Source organism: Rhinoderma darwinii, chromosome 1, assembly GCF_050947455.1.
Source record: "Rhinoderma darwinii isolate aRhiDar2 chromosome 1, aRhiDar2.hap1, whole genome shotgun sequence".
NCBI classification, from domain to species: domain Eukaryota; kingdom Metazoa; phylum Chordata; class Amphibia; order Anura; family Rhinodermatidae; genus Rhinoderma; species Rhinoderma darwinii.
The window spans coordinates 416,603,661-416,622,190 of NC_134687.1; the positions used below are offsets into that span (position 1 = coordinate 416,603,661).

At 43.7% G+C, this 18,530-nt stretch overlaps 1 protein-coding gene across 4 annotated transcripts in view; it reads left to right on the forward strand.

Annotated features, from left to right (window-relative positions):
* Window positions 1–15,271, forward strand: part of TTC5 (tetratricopeptide repeat domain 5) — a 27,869-nt gene extending 12,598 nt beyond the window's left edge. For 3 of the 4 annotated variants that reach the window (XM_075828977.1, XM_075828981.1, XM_075828991.1), the window contains exons 6-10: window positions 5,934–5,990; window positions 7,151–7,297; window positions 9,508–9,695; window positions 14,320–14,464; window positions 14,716–15,271. In XM_075828977.1, coding sequence (XP_075685092.1) covers window positions 5,934–5,990; window positions 7,151–7,297; window positions 9,508–9,695; window positions 14,320–14,464; window positions 14,716–14,835 — 657 coding nt within the window. In that variant the 3' untranslated portion in view covers window positions 14,836–15,271. Of the gene's footprint in view, window positions 1–5,933; window positions 5,991–7,150; window positions 7,298–9,507; window positions 9,696–11,943; window positions 12,028–14,319; window positions 14,465–14,715 lie in introns of those variants that run through there. The other variant, XM_075829000.1, reaches the window with a different exon arrangement.
* The last annotated feature ends 3,259 nt before the right edge of the window (window positions 15,272–18,530 follow it).

Sequence of the window (18,530 nt, forward strand, 5' to 3'; positions counted from 1 at the left end):
TTCACAGATAATTTTCCGTTAAATATTATGTAGATCAAGTTAGATCGAGCCCTTCTTTGAGTTGACTTTAACCCCTTACGTGTACGTGGAAGCCATTAATAGCGCTTGCGTACAACCGAGATCGGGCCGTGAAAAACAGTCTGTGGGTCGGCCGGATTTCCCGGCCTGACCACGGTACATGTGAACGGGACTCCTGGCATCATAGACATTTCTAATGCTAGGAATCTCTGCCTCCCTAGAAACCTGCTATTCCGTACTGAACATAATGATACAGTATGGAACAGCAGTTCCGTGGGAAGGCAGGGACTCCTAGCATCATAAATGTCTATGATGCCAGGAGTCCCGTTCACCTGTACCATGGTTGGGCTGGGAAATCCGGCCGAAACTCTGACCATTTCTCATGGCCCGATCTCGGTCATGTGCAAGAGCTGTAAGGGGAAGTATGGAGCAGGCTCACAGGCTGAGCGTGTTCCATACTCAGCGGGTGACTTCTGTATAATACAGCCGACACATCACTGCAACAGGCGGAATCAAAGATCACTTTGATTCCGCCTGTTTAACCCCTTAAATGACGCGGTCAATCCCTACTGCAGCATTTAAATTGTTAGAATCAGGGGGCGGCCCCCCCACAACGCAAGCGGGAGTGCCGATTTCTGCCATGGCAGGCTGGAGGCCTAATGAAGGCCCCCTAGTCTGCCATCTTTGTACTCCTTTGAAGCCCTAGTATTGCAGTACTAGTCCTTCTCAATGAATTAGAATATCATCAAAAAGTTAATCTATTTCAGTAATTCAATTCGAAAAGTGAAACTCTTAGGCCTTATTCACACGAACGTGTTATACGTCCGTTCTACGCGTGTGATTTTCACGCACGTCGCAAGGGCCGTTCAGACGGTCAGTGAATTTCACGCAGCTTATGTGCGCTGCGTAAAACTTGCAACATATCCTATATTTGGCCGTGTTTCGTGCAGCACGCACCCATTGAAGTCAATGGGTGCGTGCAAATCGCGCACGGCACACGGAAGCACTTCCGGGTGCCGCGCGTGATGCGCGCTACAGTAGTCAAATAAATAAATGAATGAAAACAGAAAAGCACCACGTGCTTTTCTGTTTGTAAACATAAAACCAGAGTATCATAATGATGCCGGCTGCGCGAAAATCACGCAGCCACGCACCATATGCTTCTGCCACACGGACCTTTTGCGCGCGCAAAACGGACATATCCGTGTGAATAAGGCCTTATATTATATAAATTCATTACACACAGAGTGATCCATTTCTAGCGGTTTTTTTTATTTTGATGATGATTATGGCTAACCGTTAATGAAAACCCAGAATTTAGTGGGGACTAATTTAACTATTTTTGAGATTTTTTTTAATTTTTTTTTTAATGTTCCAAAAATAAAATAAAAAATAGTTCAAACAGTTTTTCCCTTATTTATAAAAATTTTTTTTTCCTATAAAGAAATGTTAAAAAAATAAATAAAAAGGCATTGCCACATCCATAAGTCTGAACTATCACAGTATAGCATTATTTTTTTTTTCAGCTTCAGTACGGATAGTACATAGGCAGTTGTTAGGACATACCCAAATATGCCCTAACAACAGGAAATATGATAAGACAGCCCTGGGGTCCTTCAATTGACCCTGGGCTGTCTGCCCATATATGGTATGTCCCTCAATCGCGTCACAGGGATCCCCTGTGATGCGATCCAAGGGGCATCCCGCCCTTCTCATTTGCCCCTTGAATCTTGCAGTCCGCTTTGTTCACAACATTCAGGGGAATAACAGCGGAGATGAGGGATTTCTCATCTCCGCCGTTAGAGCAGGGCTGCGGCTGTGTAATACAGCTATTACCCCGCTCCTGACTAAAAGTGTCTGCGCGCGCGCGGTCCGCATGAGGTGATGCGGCCGGTGCTGCACTGAAGACAGAACATGGCAGGTGTACTGCAAAACATCCTCGTCTTCAGTGCCGCTGCTCATTAGTGCATCGCTGGTTGCATCACATGCTGACCGCGGGTGCACTTGTCAAGACTCAGGAGTGGGGCAATGGCTGTATCACACAGCCGCAGCCCCACTCTCACACATTCATGTGTTACAATACTAAGCTGTGTGACCGCACAGCTTAGTATCGAAATACATGAAATAATGGTATCGAAACCGTATCGAAGTTTCGATGGACATGCATCCATAGTCCAAACCATGATTTTCTCTCCTTTTTATGCCAATAGCAACCAAGGAGTCAATGGTGTTTTTTGCAGCATGGGATGGTGTATTGTCTTGCATGAAAATTTTGTTTTGGAAAGCACGATTCTTCATTTTATACTACAGAAATGCTCAATTAGGAACTCCACATATTGTTCAGAGTTCATTTTGACCCCCTCAGGGATTCTAAAGGGACCTACTGTTTCACTTCCCAATATTCCCGCCAAAATCATCACGCCGCCGCCACCTTGCTGACGTCTCAGTCTTGTTGGAACAGGATGGCCGTTGACCAGTCATCCAGAACTCCATCCATCAGGACCATCCAGTGTAGCACGGCATTCATCAGTGAATAAAACTGTTTTGCTGTGGACTCGGTAATACATGAAGACTATTTTTCAAACGCTTCTCTTTGTGAGCTTTTTTTAGGGGTGGCTTAACTACAGGTTTAGGGCTCATTCAGACCTGCGTTAAACTTGTCCGTATGCTGTGCGTGGAAATCAGCACATGGACCCATTGATTTCATTGTTCAGCGAGAGTTCGTTGCGTGAAACTCACTGCATGTCCTGTATTTGTGTGTTTTCACGTGCCTACGTGCCCATTGAAGTCAATGGGTGCGTGAAGACCACACACAGCACACGGATGCGCATACGTATGCTGTGCGTGATTTGCGCATCAATTCCATTGGAAAAAAAAAAGTGCCTTGCGAGCGCGTGAAACACATGCCACTCAAAGCACACTGATTCAATAACGCAACGCTCGCGGACCAGATTTTTTTTTACGCGTCTAAATCTGTCACGCTTGTGTGAATGTAGCCTGCCAGCCTGTGGAGCGAGAGGTTTGTGACACTCAGGTATTTGAAGCTCCTGGTGTAAAAACTGTTTTGTTTTTTTTTATAAAAACTGAGCCGTAACTTATTATTTTTTTTCTTTTGACATAGCTGTATGAGGGCTTATTTTTTGCGGCTCAACTTCTATTGTTTATTGGTACCATTTTGGACTACATACGACTTTTTATATAAAAAAAAAATGTGAAGGCAGGATGAACAGAAAACCGCAATTCTGGCATTGTTTTATTTTTTTACAGCGTTCACCGTGCGGGTTAAATAGTTTATAGTTGGAGTAATGGATGCGGCAATACCAAATATGTGTAATTATTTTTTTTTTTTTAAGGCCGGATTCACACGAGCGTGTGCGTTTTGCGCACACAAAAGCTCCATAACGGCTCCGTGTGTCATCACCATATGATGCGTAGCTGCGTGATTTTCGCGCAGCCGCCATCATTATGACACTCTGTTTTTATGTTTGTAAACGTGGTGCTTTTCTGTTTTCATTCATAGCTTTGACTACTGTAGCACGCATCACACGGAAGTGCGTCCATGTGCCGTGCGTGGTTTTCACGCACCCATTGACTTCAATGGGTGCGTGATGCGCGAAAAACGGGCAAATATAAGACGTCTCGAGTTTTACACAGCGGACATACCCTGTGTGAAAATCACTGACTGTCTGAACGGCCCCATTGACTAACATAGGTCCGTGCGACGCGCGGGAAAAATCACGCGTGCAGCACAGACTTATAATACGTTAGTCTGAATAAGGCCTAAGGGTATGTTCACACGGCCTATTTACGGACGTAATTCGGGCGTTTTTGCCCCGAATTACGTCTGAAAATAGCGCTGACAAACATCTGCCCATTGAAAGCAATGGGCAGACGTTTGTCTGTTCACACGAGGCGTAAATTTACGCGCCGCTGTCAAATGACGGCGCGTAAATAGACGCCCGCGTCAAAGAAGTGACCTGTCACTTCTTTGGCCGTAATTGGAGCCGTTATTCATTGACTCCAATGAATAGCAGCGCTGATTACGGCCGTAAACGACGCGGCGTTCAAGTGCCTGCACATGCCGGTACGGCTGAAATTACGGGGATGTTTTCAGGCTGAAACATCCCCGTAATTTCAGCTGTAACGGACGCCCTCGTGTGAACATACCCTAAGACGTCCTGTTTTTCCACAGACCCTTTAAACAGGCATTAAAACAACGACAATGTCAACAGCCCCATTGAAATATGTGTCCGTGTGACTTCTGTTGTTTTAACGGCCATCACACGGACGTATACTACGGTTGTGTGAATAAGCCTTTAGGGTGTGTTTCACATGCCATGGTCCATTAACAATTTTTGCTAAAATGCATCAAAACATAGCTTCGTTTTATTTGGAAATGTTATTCTTTGTGATAATTGTACAATTTTATTCAGCAAAATTATGTCTCTTTATGTAGTCAAAAGGTCTATTAGAAATTTTCTAGCTTTTTCTTTTTTTATTTATTTTTTTTGTAATTTTCACATATAATGAATTATGAAATAAAAAAAACATATTCTACGCTTATACCTATATATTTTTATGAAGGCACGTTGTAAAATTGTTAGCCAGCACTTTCAAATAAATAATGCATGAAGTCGTGTTTGTGGCTAAAAGTCTGACCTAAATCTAGCCTGAAATGCACAACACCTGCTAAAAATAAAAGTTCAGGATGTGCAGAGTTCATACATGCCACTTGTACCTATTTCTACGTGCACATATCCTCTCTCATTGGTAAGAAGGGTTATCACCCCCTGCGGTGTCCTTGGCAGTAAAAGAGTTAAAGATCAATTTAACAGACCGTAGTTTATCAGGCTTTTAATACATCTATGATCTGGTATAGTGAAAAAATGACCAGTTCCGATTTCTTTCATTTGTTGAAAAGCAACATAATGTTTCATGGTCCGTAGATCTTATTCCAGTCTCGGCAAATTATTGTTATTTGTATAATGAAAAGCTCCACAATTTTCCAATATACTTTCTGTATCAATTCCTCAAGGGTTTTTAAGATCTGTTTTGCTTTCATTTAATAGGAACCTCTACTATTTACCAGTGTATTAAAAAAAACAAAACCTGTCCTGGTCATGTGATGGACGCACAGCTGCAGGACTGATTATAGTTAGGTCTTATTCACACAGGCGTGTCTGATTTGCTTCCGCAAAAAAAACTGGCCGTTTTTCATTCATATAAATGTGCCTATTGCATCCGTGTGGTTTCCGTGTCATTTGTATTTCTTGTCCGTTTTTTTTTGTCCTTTGCCAGCACTTCCTGGTTTCACTTCACTCTTTTTTTTTTTTTTTCTCTCTGCACTATCTAGCCAACTGATCAGTGAAAACAGACTGCACACAGATGTCCGTGTGCTGTCCATTATTTTTTATTTTTTTTCCAAGCACCTATAGACTTTAATGGTTGTCTGGTCCGCATAAACGTACCACAATAGGACATGCTGTGAGTTTCATGCAACGGACACACGCTCCGTGAAAATACACTGATGTTTGACTAGCCCCGTTGACTTGGGTGGGTCGGTGTGCTCTTATTTGTTAAACGGACCGCACACGGACAAATATGTCATTGCAGTTATTCGCGCTGTGTCTTGTAACAAGCCATACACCCGTCTGTCATCATATGGCCAGGACCGATTTCTATCCACTTGTAGTAAACAATTAAGATATCTTGTAAATGACTGCAAGGAGATATTGAAAACGGTGAGGAATTTATACACAAAATATATTTGGAAAATTGTATAACTTTTTATCAAACCTTCTTGTTTGAACTGATGTTGAAGAAAAACGTTTTAATATAACTCGGTAGAAATACAATGTTGTGGTTGTAAATGTAATGCATCTAGGGAGAAGCCACAAAATCTTCTTGTATTGTAGGAGAGAGTGGACAAGACTGCCTCCAGTAATCCGGACTTGCACCTCAACCGAGCAACTGTAAGTTCTTAAGTTGAAAATCTAGGATGGTAAACCATTTTATTTTTATAATTTTGACTTATTTTTTTTTTTCTCCACAATTTTTATTCGGGTAAAGTTTTTATCGAGATTTACAGTATAGCCTGAATTTGTAATATTCTAGAGTTTGAACAATACTGTAAATATAAATGGCATACATTTTTTTTTTTTTTACATAACCGTATATGGCGTTTCCTTCTATGTATTCACCTGACCATGTATGCAGCTTTTTCTTGTCAGACAGTAAAAACTGCAGTCCTGATGTCCAGTACAAATTGTATGGCCTCTGATAAGGGTATGGATGGCAGGACTAAAGGGGGTTTTACACTGGGCGATTATCGGGCAGACAAGCATTCATAGCACACTCGATCCCGATAATTGCCCTGTGTAAACAATGCAGCGATCAGATGAACGAGCAAACGCTCAATCATCTTCTGATCGTATAGTTTTAAAAAATCAAAATGTTGTCGGCAGCACATCTCTGTATACAGGGAGACGTGCTGCCGACATGATGATGATGTATGGGGACGAGCGATCTGAGTAACGTGCACTCCTCCCCATACGTAGCTCCGTGTGACAGGAGCAGACAAGCGCTGATCAACGATGTTTCGTTGATTTGGCACTCGTGTTGTCGGTCGATTATCGGCCAGTGCAAAAGCGCCTTCATGCAATCTATTGCATAATTGTCATCCATTATTTTCCATCGTATTCAATGGAATAACTGCCGTTTTATTGATCAACGGGAGATGTGCTAGTAAAATTGGTGCAAGGTATAATTTGGTCAGCCTTCACATTAGTTATTTAGTTGTACCTGGACCTCTAAGTATCCACGCTCTGAGGAGCAACTTGCTGAAATCTGCACCAAGCAGCGCGCGCTGCCTCCTGGACTCCCACATTTATTATGGCCAGCCTGGCTATAATGCACTTATTAATTCTATCAGGAACCGTACATCAAGGCTGTTAGTACTGGAGACTCTGCAGCTTATGTCTAGCATGCCCCAAAAAGTCCAGAGGTAAAAAAAAAAGTGCCATATTTAGTTGTTTTTTAGTATTTAAGTGGGAGGTACACTTTTAGTTTGAACCCCTATAAATACTGGTTAAATCTAAAAAAAAATAAAAAAATGGCGTTTTCTTCCACTCAGTTATGCAAGTATGAGGAGAACTATCAAGGAGCAGTGGATGGATTTTCTCGAGCTGCTGCATTGGAGCCGTCTTGGACTGAACCGGTTATGAGGGAAGAACAGCTGCTTGATTACCTGGGCAGGTTGTGTGGTCTTCTGAGCAACAAGGTATACACCCCCCCCCCCCCCCCCCCGAATGCCAGAAGATATTTTCTGGTTAGTGTAATGAAAGGTTGCATTTCCATGCTATGGTTATGGATCTAAACTAGAGGAGTTAGTTGAATAGGCTGGTGGGACACAACTAAATTGGGACAGATTGTAGAATTGAGGCCCACTTACACGAACAGATAATTGGTCAGATCTGAATGCGAGCGGGCGTCTGCAATAATCGCTTAATGTGAATAGGTGAAGTGACTGAACAACTCGCGATAAAACGCTTGCTGAAGGTGTGAAAAATTATTTGTGAACATAACAAAATTGTTACTCGTTATGGCATCGTGGAATATAAACTTTAATCGTTTGATCCATTGCCAATATGTCACATTATTAAAGGTCCGTTTATGAAAACTAGGTGTCCTGTGACTATCTTCCATTGGGTCCTTCAGCGCAGGAAATATGTGCCATCAATAATCATGATTGTTCTCCCTTATCTCTTCTATAAGGCCCATATGAAACAAGGAGGCAGTTTAACAACGTTTCTATGCCAGTTTTCTGGTGTAAAAATGTTGCAAGGATTGCAACTTATGGGTCATTTTCCCCTCCACTTTAACAAAAAAGTGGGCGGAGCGTAGTTAAATGGGCATGGTCAGCGGACCAATGCCAGATGCTGGCGTGAATCATAGATTTATTTATTTTTTATTCAGTGTTGCACGGACATCCGAAGAGGCGGAAAATTTATTAAGTCTAGTTCCTCCTAATAAATTGCATCGTACTCCAGCTTTTTTTTTTTTTTTATTAAGACTGGCGCATCCTTAATACATCTCCCCTAGAGTCCCTTTTCCCCAGCCATGCCTTTGTCCACAATTTACTTTTGACGTTTCTTCGTCAGCCTCTGTTGTTAGACTAGGGGATCAAGAATTTCAATAAAAAGTTTTTCAAAGACACTCATGTCCGCGCTTCAGGCACATGTCATCTAAATTCACAAATTGTATCCTGCATGGGCACAAATGACCTGAGGGCTAGGAAAGGGTGTTTAACAAAGGTGGTCATTGCCCTATTTGTTCATACTCTACCAAATATCTTCTGCAGGTGGGAATGCAGAGAATGACGTTCGATTATGCAACCAAACAATGAATGTATAACCATTATTTAAAAGATAACTTTCTGTGATTGATGTTAGGTCGCTTACAAATATTTGTTTGTGTAAATCGTGCTTTCGGGAATAAGGGAGATGGGTGAGGAAGTAGATGTAGATCATTTTAATGTGTGGAGGTTAAAGAAATATTATGAAATCAAGAACATCTAAAAAAAAACAAAACCAGGTGATTGGGGGAGTTTCTTTAAAGGGGCTTTACACTACTGGACAACTGATAACCTATCAACCGATAGGTCATCAGTATATCATGGGTGCGGGTCAGACACCCGAACCACACACCGATTAGCTGCTCCGGGGGTCTGCTGGCACTGGATGTTATGGCACATTATGCAATATATGGAGCCGGAAGCAGTTAGCTCCGTACATGGCATAGCGGCCGTGCTGCTGAACTGCAGTTCTGCTCCTATTCACTTGAATGAATAAGAGCCATCTGCTTGCGGCATGTATGTCCGATACCCGGAGGCAGCCGGAGCAGCTTAACTGTGCGGGGTCCAGGTGTCGGACCACCACAGATCATGTACTGATGACCTATCCAGTGGATAGGTCATCAGTTGTCCGATAGTTAAAGGGGTTGTCCACTAAAATCTCCTGTGTTTGGTGGATTGGTAATTAAGAAGGCTGCAGATGAAAATTTTGTTTGCATATTTTGGATGCAGTACGTTACGTGTTTTTATGTTCTTAGTGAATGGAGCTTGTAGAAGTAGCTTTGAATTAAGTTAAGCATTCTGTAAACAAAATTAAATTTTTACATAGTTTAGTATGGTTGAAAAAAACATCATAATCTACCAATGGATGGGAGAAGATGTGGATGAAGGGAAAGGATATGGGTAAACTTTCAAGCTTGATTTTACCCCTATTGATCGAGAGGAAGGTATGAACCAATCTTCCATAAAAAAATGAACTTTTCCTCTTGATCCCTTGTGGTGGTCAGACTGGATCAACAATCAAAACCAGAATTCTATACGTTTCCCTTTTTCTTAAGATATATTTTGTTGTTTCACCTTTAACACTGGTCATATTTTATTTTTTATATATATATATTTTTTTTAATATGCTTACACAGGGAAAGATCCGGGGTAAACGACTACAGAACATGCTGAGTAGTTTAAGTCCGGGACTTCTAGGACATTATGGAAGTTCTGGTGGACTACAGTTAAAGCTCTTAAGTGCTCTACAGCCGGGAAGAAACCCTGGCTGTGTGGTGCTTGGGAGGGTTGTATTCAGCCTAGTGCCTGAGGAGCGAGTGCCATTGTAAGTTATAGCCTGTTTGTTTATACAACCATTACAGCGATCGTATGTACTCTGAATCATCTTGTTTGCATATTCAATCAAATTAATAATAGTCAAAAGTTGGTTACCGTTAAATAAACCATAATAATGATCATTTTTATGTACCGGCAATTTTCACTATTTTGTTTTGTTTTTTCTGCAATTAACTGGCCTATTGTTGCGATAAATGCTTGGAGTCATTTGTATCATAACAAGAATTGCTAAGTGTGACTAGAGTTACCAGTGTTAAAGTGGTTTTCCAGCCAGTAAAAATTGATGGCTCATCCTCCGGTTAGGCCATCAATAGCTTATAAGTCGCGGCCAAAGTCCACCGGCACCTCCACCGATCAGCTGTTTTTAGGGGGGTGCAACGCTCGTACGAGCTCTGCTTCCCCTTCATTTTTACTTGCTCGCTGTGAATGTTCGACACGGATGTAGCGGCGATTCACAGGTGTTGTAGTCTTTCTCCCATTGAAGTGAATGTGAGAAGGCTGAAATACCTGTGAATCACCGCTAAATCTGTGTCCGTCACACTGAGTAAGTAGAAATAAAGAGGAAGCCTCTTAAAAACAGCTGATCGCCTGGGAGTCGGACCTTGCTATCCGCTATTGATTGCCTATCCTAAGGATAGGCAATCGTTTTTTACTGGCTGGAAAACCTTTAATCCCAGCATCCTCCTAGTAGAAGATGCATCACAAGATGATTTTTTTATTTTTGTTTCTCACTAACCTGATCATTGATAGAACATGTTTTTTTCATGTTAGTTTATGACACGTGTTGCCATTCTCTAAATTGTGAGTTCCCAGTTGGAATGAACTTTTGTTGTTCCCTTGGTGCAAGTGCTTTGTCAATTCCATTTTGGATAGATACAGATTTTTAAACAAATGAATACTTTTAAATGCGGCAGTTTTGTGTTTTGTCTATAGTGTTATAGAGTAGTCTGTAGTGGTTTATACATTTTGCTTAGTTCTGAGATCGGCATTTGGTGCTAAATGTTAGGCCTCATGCGCACGACCGTAGCTGTGTGCATGGTCCGCGATTACGGCACGGACGGCCCAGGAAGTGTCATCTGTGGGCCGTTCGCAATCACGGACCGTGTACACAAAAGACTGCATTGAGTTTAATGAGCCCGGACCGCAAAATGCAGCCTGTAAAATGTCCTATTTTTTTAGCGGACTCCAAAAGGGAAGGCAGCACATCCAAAAGAAAGGGAACTTTATTCAGCCATATTTGCAGCGTTTCATCTCAACCGAGCCTTTCACAAGCATGCTTGAGAGACTCTGTTGAGCTGAAACAGCACACGTACGGGTATGTGCACACAGAAAATAAAAAAACGTCTGAAAGTATAGAGCTGTTTTCAAGAGAAAACTGCTTCTGATTTTCAGGCGGTTTTTTTTAAATCAAACTCGTGTTTTTCGCAGCGTTTTTGACGTGTTTTTTTTTTTTTAAACTGTTTTTCTACGGAGTCAATGAAAAACTGCTCCAAAAACGTCCCAAGAAGTCACATGCACTTCTTCATGGGCGTCTTTTTACGTACCGTTTTTGGAAAACGAGGCGTAAAAAAACCGCCTCGCCGGAACAGAACGCCGTATTTCCCATTGAAATCAATGGGCAGATGCTTGTAGGCGCGTTGCTTACGATTTTTCAGCCGTTTTTCGGGACGTTTACGGCACGAAAAACGGCTGAAAACCCTGCCTGTGCACCTGAAGGCTATGTTCACACAGAGTTTTTTGCAGGCGGAATTTCAGCCTCAAAATTCTGTTTGAAAGTTTGAGGAAGATTTTCCTTTCCCTGCACGCCGATTTTCGTGGCCATTGAGCTCCGCGGGCATAAAACGCAGTGAAATACGCTTTCTCTGCCTCCCATTGAAGTCAATGGGAGGTCAGAGGTTCAAACGCCCGAAGATAGGGCATGCCCCTTCTTTCTCCCGCGAGGCGGTTTTACCGCTCGCGGGAGAAAATCGCCCCCGCCTCCCATTGAAATCAATGGGAAGCATTTTCTGGCCGTTTTTGACGTGTTTTGCGGCGCGGTTTCCGCGTCAAAAAAACTGTGAACATAGCCTTAGGGTGAATAAAGTTCCCTTCCTTTTGGATGTGCTGCCTTCTCTTTTGGATTCTACAGTAGGGGACTTTGGATCAAGTCCTGTTGAGGCTTGCTCCCACTTTATCTATATATCCAGTACTGTGATATTTAGTGTTCTTCGTATTGCTATTTATTTTCTCTTCTGCAGTCCGGGCAGTGCAGTTCCGCATTTACAGATAATATGCAGACACGAATGCGCGGTCGTGTGCATAGGGCCTTAATGGTTTACATGGTAAGTCAATTAAAAGTAAAGTGTACCTTGAGCTTGAAGCAGTAGTAAGCCTATGTCACCAATTTAGAAGGCCTGTTCTATGTAAAGCGATCAGGCTTCTGAATAGTTGATACTAAACCTTTAGGGATCAATCTTCGTCTTGTATCTCCAGAACTTCCTGTAGCATTAATGGTGCAATGTGTCACAATGGAGTAACTACTGATCCCATCAGTCTTCAAATGGTAATTTAATTGGAAGGAAATCTGTCACCAGGACATTAACTGAGAAGACAAACAAGCTGCTGAGCAGCCCCTTGATCTTCTACTCAGGGTGCCACTAAAAGCACACCCTCTATTCAAATTAAGGTCCTGATTGGTCCCTCTCTATTTATATAGAGCAGGGGTCTCAAACTCGGCCGGGTAAGTGGGCCGCATATAGAAAAAATGGGAAGTTGACGGGCCGCATTACTTTCAAATTTGATACAATACAAAATTATTGTTAATCAATTAGTTATTTGAACTACTATAACACTATATTACTAGAATAATAATACTACATTACTATAATAATACCGCTAGGTTTAAAATTTGAGATATTGCTCCACGTGCTTATTTCAACAATCCAGCTTTCCAGTTTGTGTCGCTAAATGCAGTCCGGCGGCTCAGTTAGCACACATGTCAAGATTGGGCAGCCCCTTTTTAGATAGTGCCGCAGTGCCCTCTGTGGATGCTGCCGCAGTGCCCTCTGTGGATAATGCAACACACCCCAAGATAAGGCCACAGTGCCCTCTGTAGATAAGGCCACAGTGCCCTCTGTAGATAAGGCCACAGTGCCCTCTGTAGATAAGGCCACAGTGCCCTCTGTAGATAAGGCCACAGTGCCCTCTGTAGATAAGGCCACACACCCCTAGATAATGCCAGTGTCCTCTTCAGATACTGTCACACACCCACTTGTAGATAACGCCACAGTGCCCTCTGTAGAGGCTGCCCCAGTGATGTCAGGGGCTTGCCCAGAGCTGGAGTCCCAGGCAGAGCGCTAGTAGGCTCTTCCTGGGACTCCAGCTGTGCTCCTGACATCACTGGGACTCCTGCTCTGGGGAAGCCCCTGACATCATTGTCGATGTATGGACAGCGATGTCAGAGGCTTCACCAGAGTCCCGGAGCAGAGCCGATAATAGCGCTCTGCCCGGGACTCCGCTCTGGGGAAGACCCTGACACACTGTCCATATATGGGCAGATATGTCAGGGAATTCCGCAGCGTCCCGGAGCAGAGCCGACACCAGCGCTCTGCTCGGGACTCCGGCTCTGGGGAAGCCCCAGACATCGCTGTTCATATGTGGACAGCGATGTCAGGGAATTCCACAGAGTCCCGGAGCAGAGCCGACACCAGCGCTCTGCTCCGCTCTGGGCAAGACCCTGACACGCTGTCCATATATGGGCAGCGATGTCAGGGAATTCCACAGAGTCCCGGAGCAGAGCCTGTGCTAGCGCTCTCCCCGGGACTCCGGCTCTGGGGAAGCCCCAGACATCGCTGTTCATATGTGGACAGCAATGTCAGGGAATTCCACAGAGTCCCGGAGCAGAGCCGACACCAGCGCTCTGCCCGGGACTCCGGCTCTGGGGAAGCCCCAGACATCACTGTTCATATGTGAACAGCGATGTCAGGGAATTCCAGAGTCTCAGAGCAGAGCCGATACTAGCGGCTCTGTGTCCCGCGGGCCGCAGATGACAGCCCCAGGGGCCGCATGCGGGCCGCGTGCTTGAGACCCCTGATATAGAGGATGTGCTTTTTGTGGTGCCTCCAAATGAAAGTAAAATTCATGCTGTGTGGGGGCATTATATGGTATCTTGGCAGCTATGGGACATTATTCTGTGTTGCAGGCAGCTTTAGGGGCATTATACTGTGTGTGGGCATCTATAGGGGCATTATACGGTTTTGGGGCAGCTATAAGTATATTGTACTGTATAGCGGCAGCTATAGAGGCATTATACTGTGTGATGGCCACTAAAGGATCATTACTCTGTGTGGGGGGGCCCCCACTTAGATGTGTTTCACCCCCACCCCCACTGGGCTAAACCCCCTAGCTACGCCTCTGCTCCAATGACAGCCCTACACATAAAATTGTTTTTGGCAGAATATTCTATGTCCCTCGCCCATAAGTGTTTCACCCAATGAGGCAGATTTCCATTGGTCTGTAATAGATTAAGCCTGTTTTTAATTACCACATCTTAACATTTGTGTGAGATATTGCTCACCATATACGAATAACATTGGATTATTATATTTTTTGGAACTTTTTTTTTTTTTTTGTAGCACCTTTGGATTTGTGGATACAGAGGGAACTTGTTATGCTGTAATGGTTTACAATATGGTGGAAAGTTGGGGAGTCCTCATTGCAGACTCTGTTACCATCCCTGAACCTCACTTGAAACAGCACGATATCCAACACAAAGGCCAGGTGAGTTTGCATTGACATTTCTAGCTGATCCGTAATAGAAAAACCAAAAACTCTGATGCATCAGCCAGACTATTACCAGACAATTTCCATATAACTCTGTGAGTAACAGTCTTTGTGTTGCTGTAAATCAAGGTGCTGGACACTATACAACTTAAAGTCGGTGTCCTCTTGTTGAATTTTTTTCTAAAAATGTATATATATTTAATGTATTCTATAAAATCTGTTGTTTTTTTTTTGGTTTTTTTTAATAGTCACTTGTCTTTCAAAGTATACGCGTTGACTCCCCTGTACGGTTATTAGTGAATGGTAAGCCTCAAGGACCAAGCACTCAGGCCAGCGCAACAGTGGCTTACAGACCCCAGAGCGAGTAATTGCAGGACAGCGGGATCTATCCTCGATGCTGTGAATTGGGGGCTTAAAAGCAGAATCATCAACTATGTGATTTCTGTTCTGTGGCGAAGAAGAAAAACTCCTGCAGGGTTAGAACACAGACAAGACTTACAAGCTGCACTTATCTGGTACAATACAGTTCGTTTTTTTCTAATGCCTTGTTGCAAGCCTATTCTCGCATTGAGACAATTTAGTATGGCTCCCTGTAACACGTGCCCACATTCCTTATTGCTTCGTATTTGTGCTTTCTCCAGTACTTGCTCTCTATTTTGTTTTACCAGCTGTAGTTGTATTTATAATGCAGGTTCAGAATTGTGATTTATTTATTTTGCCAATACTTTTTGTTGCCTCCTGTTTAGAGGAAGATTAATATTATTTTTTTCTAAAAAATTAATAAAAATGTATAATTATTTGTTACTGTTTTTGCCGCTCTTTTGTATGTGCAACCACAGGTTTTTGTTTTTTCTGAATGATCGGATTTCATGAGGTTTTACTTGGGCTTCGTTCACATATGTGTCAGGGTTTCGTTCTGGCGTTCCGTCTGAGCTTTCTGTCAGAATGGAACCCTGACTGAAACAAATGGAAACTGTAGGTTTCCCTTTGCATCACCATTGATTTCAATGGTGATGGATCCGGTGCAAATGGTTTCCGTTTGTCCCCGTTGTAAGGGTTCTGTCGTTTTGACGGAATGATTAGCATAGTCGACTATGGTATTCCTTCCGTCAAAACTGTGGAATCCTTGCACAACGGAGACAAACGGAAACCTATAGTTTCCGTTTGTTTCAGTCAGGGCTCTGTTCATGGGTTCCCCTGATGCAAAGCTCCGATGGAATGCCAGAGCAGAGCCCTGACGCAGATGTGAACGAAGCCATATCTTGATTAATTTGTATAAAATAAGTTTCATTGTGCATACATTACATAAAAACAAAAAACTTACACTTGTTAGATATCCACATGACTGTAATAACCTTAGGACTTAATTTAACAGGTGATTCCATGTTAAACGGTAGAAGGAAAAAAAAAACTATTCTGAAAATTCTATAAGTTATGCAGTAATTTATTTGTTCCCCCAAACTTGTTAAGGGGTTAATATATTTCCGATGGGGCATGGCTTAGCGCACAGCGGGAGCAGTCGCATGATCTAGGAGCTCCGCAGTGAACCCGTGCCACCGTTATCCTGCAGATATACTACGGCATTCAAAATACCGTCCAGAAGATCTAGACGGTCGAGGGTGACTACCGGAGCCAGTATGAGTCCCACAAGAGGTCAGTCGGCCGCGGAGAAGCTGCAAGGGTTTTCACGGGCTAAGGGTCAAGATGGCGGCCGCCCTCCTCTGCCTCAAAGCTCTAAAGGAGGAGAATCCTCAGGCAGCCTGGAAATAGCCGCAGAGGAAACTCCGGAGCCCACACTGTCAGAAATGACATCCCAGCTACTAACAGCTATTGCAGCCTGCAAAACCTCGCTTACTGGTAAGCTGGAGGAAGTGAAGATAGACATTGGCCTTATGAGACAGGACATGCAGGCCCTGAGGGAACGCTTGACCCACGTAGAGGACAGAGTATCCGGTGTGGAGGACAGGACCGCATCCTTGCCGGACGCCATTGCTGATCTGGAGTTGGTGGCCGAATTGTGGAAACAGAAGTCTGATGACCTGGAGAACAGGCTCCGCCGTAATAACATATGGATAATCGGCATGCCGGAAAGGGTTGAAGGTCAGTACCCGGGTGACTTCGTCTTGCAGTGGCTTAAAGATCTGCTGCCAGATGCGCCATTTTCGCAATCCTTGACGGCTGAAAGAGCTCACAGAGTGCCGTGGAGACCGCCCCCCCCTGGGGCACCTCCCAGACCGTTGCTCGCCCGCATGCTAAATTGCAACGACCGGGACACTATTCTATGCCTGACACGCAGGCTCCTGGAGATTACATATAATGGGGCAAAAGTCTCTATTCCCTGACTTCTTGGCTGACTTACAAAAGAGACGTGCGACGTTCCTTGCTGTTAAGAGACGCCTGAGAGATCTGGGTAGTCCATACTTCTTGGAGAAAGATCCGTTTTCTTCAACTCCCCACAGGATGCTGATGACTGGGTGAGAAATAAGCGCCCACCTCGACGGAACTGAATCTGCCTGATAACACAGATGTAAGGCTGACTGAAGATGTTGGTCTATTCTGAATCGCCGGACTTCCATGACGGACAGTAGGACATCAGGAACATTCCATTCTGATGGTGATCTGGACTAGGTCTGACAGAGATCGGTTAGACCTACTGCCTGGCCAGTACGAATTATTGAGTCCTTTGATTTGTAGGTCGCCATACCTAGGGTAGCTACCGCACGTCCCCTTATCAGTCAAAGCTTAAGTTGCTGTATGGCGCGGGTATTACCCCCGTATACCTAAATGCCACGTTTTTGGGCATGCTCCGGCAATGTAACATGCATTGCCGGTATTGTTATATTATTACAATTTGTTCTTTTGAGTTCTATGATGGAATGTGCCTGTGGTGAGGGCAGTTATGATGCCACTACTGTACAAATGTAAACGCATAAGGGATGCATCGAATAATTATCAGCCGCTTCTGAGAAAGGCGGGATTGTTGATGTATTTAAGGCATTATGGATCTCTCCTACATGTGGAAGGTATATTTTATGAATGTCTTCTTTAACTGTAATGTCGTGGAATGTGAGGGGTATGGGCAGCCCACAGAAGAGAGCAGTGTTGTATGGACACGTTCGTAAAGTTAACTCCTATATTGTGCCTCCAGGAGACACCTTTAATGCCTGCTAAAATGAAAACTGTTCTTAGGCCCTGGGTCCAGTGGTCTAGCCACTCATATCACACATCGTACTCGAGGGGCGTGTCCATTTTGGTGCACAAATCTGTGAGATGGGAAGCTATTCATACTAAAACCGATGGTGAGGGCAGATATGTATTTGTGTATGCTCTCATAGAAAATGTTCCTTATGTTTTATTGGGCATGTACATTCCTCCGCCAGCATCTCTACAGATTTTGCATATGGCGGCCACCTTTGCTGCAACATATCCGACCGCTAAAGTGTTGGGCATGGGAGATTTTAACATAGTTGTGGACTGCAGCATAGATGGGTTTAGTGCTTCTTCTGAACAGGACCGAGTACCCTCCATAACATCTGTACTGGGTTTACTGTTTGCTGAGATGGGATGGACGGATCTTTACCGATATAAACACCCGACAACTAAAGTGTATTCCTGTCACTCCCTAGGCAGAAACTCCCTATCCCGCATAGACTATATGGTGGGAAATTCTCTCATTGTGCCTCTGGTTGAATCTGTCTCTTATAAATCTAGAGCGGCGACTGATCATTCTCCTATGGTGACCAGCTTTAAGCTCCCTGGCCCTTCCTTACCTAAGAGCTGGAAAATACAGACCTTTTGGTTGGCCCTCAGGATAGGATCCCTGATCAACTGGAGGTATTTAATTTAGAACATCGCACATTTGAAAATGCCAGCATTGCATGGGATACTCTGAAGGCCTATCTTAGAGGGTGTCTCCGGTCCACTATTTCCTATTTTAAAAAAAAAGACTCTTCCAGAATTGAGTCCGAGTTGGAGACGCAATGCACAGCTCTAGAGGGTAAATACATTGCGGATACCACTGACATAAATAAAGATCTCTGGCTGCAAATGGGGCGGAAATTCC